The sequence below is a fragment of the Rattus rattus genome, chromosome 8, assembly GCF_011064425.1.
Source record: "Rattus rattus isolate New Zealand chromosome 8, Rrattus_CSIRO_v1, whole genome shotgun sequence".
Classification (NCBI taxonomy): Eukaryota; Metazoa; Chordata; class Mammalia; order Rodentia; family Muridae; genus Rattus; species Rattus rattus.
Window position 1 is genome coordinate 10621127 of NC_046161.1, and position 7018 is coordinate 10628144.

At 44.8% G+C, this 7018-nt stretch overlaps 1 protein-coding gene across 3 annotated transcripts in view; it reads left to right on the top strand.

Moving 5' to 3' along the window:
• The window catches only part of Mre11 (MRE11 homolog, double strand break repair nuclease), a 46594-nt gene extending 40010 nt beyond the window's left edge, over positions 1–6584 (top strand). For 2 of the 3 annotated variants that reach the window (XM_032909389.1, XM_032909390.1), the window contains exons 18-20: positions 916–980; positions 2577–2652; positions 5456–6021. In XM_032909389.1, the coding sequence (XP_032765280.1) occupies positions 916–980; positions 2577–2652; positions 5456–5506 (192 nt within the window). In that variant the 3' untranslated portion in view covers positions 5507–6021. Of the gene's footprint in view, positions 1–915; positions 981–2576; positions 2653–5455; positions 6022–6205 lie in introns of those variants that run through there. The other variant, XM_032909391.1, reaches the window with a different exon arrangement.
• The last annotated feature ends 434 nt before the right edge of the window (positions 6585–7018 follow it).

Consider the following 7018-nt stretch of genomic DNA (forward strand, 5'->3'; position numbering starts at 1 on the left):
TGTGTAGCAGAGCCTGTGACCTCACAAGATGCTCTTTTGGAATTTTGTCTTTGGCTTCTTCCTCATTTACACTTTAGCAGGTGAAAACATAGCACATGCCTGTCAAGGGTCAAGGTAACACAGAACACAGGGCATGGTGGGATGGCGCGTCTACCTACCGCTGCTCCCCGTGTAATCCAATACCTTATTTAAAGTTGGAGCTGATTGTTTTTAAAGATAGATTTATGTATTTATTTATTTATTTAATATATAAGTATTCAGATACACCAGAAGAGGGCATCACATCCCATTACAGATGGTTGTGAACCACCATGTGGTTGCTGGGAATTGAACTCAGGACCTCTGGAAGAGCAGTCAGTGCTCTTAACCACTAAGGCATTTCTCCAGCCCAATTTTTTTCTTTTTAAATGAAGCTAATAGGTGGTTTTGGCAGTCCAGATTAATAATTTTAACACTCAGTGGGCAGAAGCCAGAAGAGTATGAGTTTGAAAGTGGACTGGATTACTCAAGAAAAGAAAAGTTTGCAGTTGAAACACTGACAGCCTTCGCCTTATCAGAACCTAGGAAGAAAGCTGCAGGGCAGGGCTGCGCCTGCATTTGTACAAGTCACTCAGCTTTCTGTGTATTTTAGGGGCTCACGGTTGTTAATGGCTAAGAGAGTAACATTTGTAAAGGAAGAGGGATCTTGGTGGGAGGTCAGGCTGCATTTACCTTCTTCTCTGGGATCTGGAGATCAAACCCACGGCCTCACTGCTTGACAGGTCCTCTACCACTGAGCCATACGCACTTCCGAGTTTGTGTTAATTGCAAGTGTTTGTGTGATTTGCCGGCCACATATCTGCATGTGTGTCTTGGTATTGTATTATTTAGTTCATCTGTTGAGATGAACCTGTTGCTTGGTTTCTTCCTCTGTAGACCATTGAGGTGGATGAATCTGATGATGATGACAGTTTTCCTACCAGCTCCAGGGCTGATCAAAGGTAGGCCAGGGACATCCTTTGAAAATAAAAATATAATTATGCAGAATTCTATGGCAATACATCTTTCTATACTAGAGAGGATAAATAGAATCCTTTTCATCTAGCAATTATGTAGAGAAATGAAAAACAGATATGATTCAGCACTGCTGTATGCATTTCCTCTGAAAAACAGCCTGTGACTCATGTCCTCTTGTCTCTATTACCCCGTTCCCTTCTTCATGAAAGAGTGGCTTCTCAGAAATAGAAAATGCTTTCTTAATCCTGGATTTCAGACTTAATTTTCACTGTACATTTTCTCTGCCTTACATATACACTGCTTTACCAAACAGCGGAATCGGCTGATATGAACTTTGGAGTCCTTATGTGTCTGTCTGGACTTCCTCTATCACTTCTGTGGCTAATGTGCACTTCCTCTGGAGTGCTAATATGGCTGGCTGGGCCTATTCTGGAGTACTTGCATGGTTGACATAGACTTACTCAATTCTGGAGTAATTAATTGACTTACTTTGGCGTATTTACTAAACTTTGTTTAAAAATCACTATTTTCTTTTATGTATTAACATTTTGGGCAAATACTGTTTACTTTAAACTTAATGAAAAGTTCTACTTAAGAACGTAATAAAGGGGCTGGAAAGATGGCAGAGTAGTTGAGCGCACTTGGTGCTCCTGTGGATAAACTAGGGTTTGCTTCCTAGGACCCACGTGATGACTCACAGTCATTTGTAACTTCAGTTCTGCAGGGATCCGTCTGGCCTCTGGGCATTGTATAGGCCTTGCCACATGCATACTTGTAGGCAAAACATCCATCTACATAAAAGAAAAATCATCTTTAAAAGAAAACAGTCTGTAGCCCCCTTCTGTTTTCTAACATTTTCAGTCTTTATATTCTATTAGGTCTGGTGGTACATAAGGCTTTTGATAAGGCTCCAGCCTGGGGGACTTAAATTAAGTTATGCTGTAAGGGGTTAACCACATAGAACTACATTAGGGATGAGTAAATTAGCTCATAATTGTGTGTGAAATGCTGTGACTTGGGCTCTGGATTGTGGGTGCTCATGTGGCAGGAGATACTCTGGAGAGTGCTGAGCTTGTCCCCGACTCCTGTGCAGCTCCCCATGAAGGGAAAGCACTGTGGGATTACACATGGAGGGGAGCAGGTCCTACAGTGGGGCAGGAGTCAGCACTCAGGTGGTGCTAACAAATCCGACCATGGCCTAGTGTTCAAGCATATCAGCACATAGCTCTTTAAAAAACAAACATTTCCCCATTTGACAGATGAAGACATTTAGGTGCAGAGGGGGTAGCATAGATAGGAAATGGGTTTTTTTTTGTTTGTTTGTTTGTTTGTTTTTCTATTAGAACGTGTTTACCCTAAAAACATTCAGTAACTGAGAGACAGACAGTGCTGTTCTTAAGGCTCCTCAGAGAATCAGCCCACAGCGTGTGTGTAATATATTATCCCTCAGTGCACACAGATGCATGAAATTATTACATATGTTAAGGGAGCTGTGTGTCGTTTGTACTCAGTGGTTGCTATGGGATTGAAGCTCGTACGATGTTCTTATTCGTTGTCTTTGGCTTTTCTTTCTTCCTCAGGTGGTCGGGCACAGCACCTAGCAAACGGATGTCCCAGAGCCAGACAGCCAAAGGGGTGGACTTTGAATCAGACGAGGTAATCGTCCTGTCGTTGGCTTGTTTTTTTACCTTAGCTGTCTATGACATGTGAATAGAGACCACTGGCTAGGCACACTACAACTTACACTTTAGGCTCCCTGAGAGCCTCGCTGTGAGCGTCAGTGTGTGCCCCAGTGTAATGGCTCCAAAGGCCTGCCGGTCACTCTGCTCTCACTTGTCCCATTAGTGTGATCAAAGCTGGGGGATTTAATTTGGTTTTAATTTAGCTTCTGCCTTTCATATTTGGAGAGTGGGGTGGCGCTGGTCTAGAAGCTTTTAAGGTTAATGTGGTGAAATGTCCCTGCACTCTGGACAGAATACTACCTCAGCACACATGCACCGTGAGGACAGAGTGGTGTCTTCACTGAACTGTCACAGTCTGTCACTCACGGGCAGTGGGAGGAAGTATAGTCAGGATGCGTCTCTCTGTGTTCCTTGGATCAGAGCTGTGAGACACAGAGCCCTGGCCTTTCCTGCTCCCTCATGGCTGCCACTTGAACCTCTGTAGGCTTTCCAGAAGATTGTCAAGCCTGCCTTCATTTTCATTTAGTTTTTATTTCTAAACAGTTATGTTTAGAATTAATTATGTTGTAGTCAGAACACATAACACAAAAATCACATCCAAACTCTTTTAAATGTAGCTTAGTAGTATTAAATATGTTCTTGTTGTAAAACAGACCTCAAGTGAGGTAAGCCAGATGCAGAAAGACAAAATGGTATGCACTCGCTTTTAAGAGGGCGTTAGCTGTGGAGTAAAGGATAACCATGCTACAGTCCACAGGCTGCGTAATAAGGAATGCCTGAGGTGTGTGGGGGAGGAGGGGCACACAGGGATCTTCCCGGGAAGGGAAATAGAATAGATTCTGCGGATGGATTAGGGCAGGTGGAGATCAGGTGGGATGGGGGATGGAGGGAAAGAATACTGGGAGACAACTCCAAGGGTGACATTAGTGGAGACTCCTCCTAATGGGGACACCGAGCCTGAAATAGCCATCCTCTGTAACCATGCAAGACCCCAAGTGCAGGGATTGGGACACCAACCAGCATCAAAACCTCTCACCTCTGTTCTGACTGCATGATATGCTGGGACCAGAGCCTATCATCATCACCATCATCACCATCATCAGAGACTTCATCCAGCAACCGATGGAAGCAGGTGCAGGTCCAACAGGCAAACGTTTGCAGAGCTCGGGAGTCCTGCAGAGGGGGAGGAGGAGTTGGGGGACCCAGAGGCATCAAGGGTCAGAGTCAACTGACTCAAGTGGGCTCACAGAGACCAGGGAGCTTCTCTGGTCTGACCTAGGCACTCAGCATGTACGTTATGACTGTGTAGCTTGGTGTCCTTGTAGGCCTCCTAACTGGGAGCAGGAACTGTCTCTGACTCTTTTGCCTGCCTTTGGGGCCCCTTCCCACCTACTGGGTTGCCTTTTGTGAGAATGTGTGCTGGTTTTATTGTAACTTGTTATGCTATATTTGGTTAATGTCCCTGGAAGGCCTGCTCTTTTCTGAGGGGAGGAGGAAAAGGAGAAGGGTGAACCTGGGAGAGAGAGGAGATGGAGTATGAAAGGAGGTGAGAGAGGGAAAAAACAGTCCAAGGGCTTTCGTTTTACAGAACCACAAGTGTGCCCCTTAAACACACCCCAGTCCATCCCTTGTCCCCAGCCACCGATACTTACCATTCTGTTCTCTTTTCTTTGACTTTGTTTGCTATGTGTCCCTGTGTAATGAAATTTCTATTGATTTTTGTGTGATTGGCTTGTCCCGCTTGCAAAGTGTCCTTAGTGGCCATCCTGCTCTCTGTGCCTCAACTCTCTGTTTTGAGCATCTGCTGTTGCTGCCATGCTCCTTATGCCTTAGCTCTGAGTTTGCAGTTGGTGTCCCAGCTTCCTGCACCTCAGGCTGTGCCTTTGGTCTCTCTGTTGAGTGATGACATGTTGCTGCCAGTAGGGAAGCAGGCACACATCTGGATGTCCATGGATGGTCGTTTAAAATGAGTATAACCAACGGGTGAGAGGGTGGCTTGCTGGGTAAAGTCCTGCTGCATAAGTACAAGGCCCTGAGACCTGAAGTCTGATACGCACATAAAAACTGGGCATGGCCACATGGATTCCAGGAGCTTAGAAGCAGCAGATGCACTTGAACCAAAAAGTGCATACACACAGAAGGAAAAATGTATGCGTGCTAATTTGCATGTAACTAGAGAAGAATCGAAGGCACGTTTGAAGTTTTCCTTTGTATGTCTTTAATGAGGCCTGCCTTTGACAGTAAAGGAAGCAGATCAGCAAGATAGTTGAATTTGTGCCTCTCAGGGCATCCATTTCTCACTAGTAAACTCCCTAAAACACAGATTTGTTCAAGTCATAAGTCAGGTCTAATGCTAAATGATCATTGGTGTTTACTGACATCTTATGGTAACAATTTTATAAAAGTATTTATCTGTCAAATGTGTAGCTATAAAGTCCAGTCCTTCCAGTCTGTCTTTCATCAGATTATAAGCAGGCTTTTTATAAGGCTGTTGTTTCTGCTTTGTGACCAGGCCTGGCACATGCTCGGCCAGCTCTCAACCACTGAGCTGTAGCTCCAGCCTTTGCCTCTTTCCCTTGAGACAGGGCTCACACAGCTACCAAGGCTTTGTGCTCACTCTACAGCTCAAACAGGCCTTGAACTTGTGACCTGTTGGCCTCAGGCTCCCCAGAAGTTGGGGTGACAAGCCTGTGACTCCAGACCTAGCTAGTTGTTCTCATTCTTATTAAGTTCTTGGTTAACGTAGATGTTCCTGTTTATTCTCCCTGTGCTTGTAGTCTGCACCCATCAACTCGGGACACCTGAAATGCTCCAGCTACTTTTTCTAGCAAAAGCTGAAGACAGCTTTACTCAGTTCTTCCTCTGTCTGCCTGAAACCAGTCTATTCTGTTGTGAAAGGGTGATGGGAAACAAGAGTCACAGTCCTTGGGACTTTTCTCTGTGACTACCTTGTCTGTTGACTCAATTTCCAAGAGGGTAGAAGAGTGAATAAGTCTAGGTGTGGCCAATGAGACTCAGTGGTGAAGCGACTGCCACACAAGCCCAGCTGCCACTGCACAAGCTGGCGGCAGCGCAAGTTTGTGAGCCCTGAGGCCCACAAAGGTAGGATGGAGAAAGTGTTTCTGTGAAGTTGTCCTGATGGAGCACACAACTGTGCATGGAAGGGCACACATATACACAGTCGTATTAATAATAATAGTAATGATAATGGGAATGAGAAAACTTCACGAACAGAATAAAAAATGACGTGAATATTTTCTGTCCTGGCTCTCCTACACCTCATACTTTTACTAAGGTTTGTGACTGGAAAAAGTGTGTGCATTGTGTGTTACAGATGTGTGCAGTCACTCGAGGCCTGGCAGATGTTTACTCTAATGCACAAAGACCTGACTCGGGCATTTACATTCCAGTTCAGAGGAATGGGTCTGATAAGTGTGACTTCCCTGACACCGTTTTAATCGGAGGAGTTTCTTTCTTGGCTCAGAGAGGATGGTCGCTGACATAGCATAATGTTTGTGTCATTTCAGGATGACGACGATGACGACCCTTTCATGAGCGGTAGTTGCCCAAGAAGAAACCGAAGATAATGTTGTTAGTAGAACTTAAAAGTTGTCCCGCTGCAGGAAGAAATCGCAGCAGCATATGCTGACTTTACAGCTGCAGCACTACTACGGGAGTCTGAAAAGCCTGGGTTTCTATTTTAAAGTATTGTTTCCTGAAGGTGACTCTCTTAAGCCATTTCCTAGGCCGGGGATAAGGAGATTGCTGCTTCTCCTTAGCCTTTAATCTGCTGGTTATCATTGTCTGGGGCTGCTTTAAGAATGTTAATTTCCTGACATAACTGTGTTTCCTGCTTGTAAGAACTTTGCTAAAATTCCATTGTTGAATGAAGACTAGAGAAAACCCTCCATTATCCATTCCTGCTTCTGATCAGAGACTGTCAGCCTCCAGTGCCTCAGCCGGCAGAGTTGATGTGACAGCTTACAGGGGCTGTAACCATTTCCTGTCTCCCCAGGAAGCAAGGCCCTCCTGTGTGTGTGGTGGGGGGAGCAGTCTGAGCTCGCTGGTTGTTAGCAAGTGTGTGGATTTGAGAGTGTGCTGGAGGACCGTCCACTAGGACCAGAAGGGCCTTATATTTCAGTAATTAGTAGAAGGTTTTTGTTGAAACCATTTTGGTTGTTTTGGTTTTGGTTTTTATTCATGTTGTAGCAGAGACTCAGATCCTGTTCCCATTGAGCAGTAGTCATTTTCTTGATCACTCTGTCATTCATGACAAGCTCTTTTTCTCTCTCAACTCTTGTCAGGGAGAAAAGGTTAATAGGATTTTTCTGTTTCTTTTT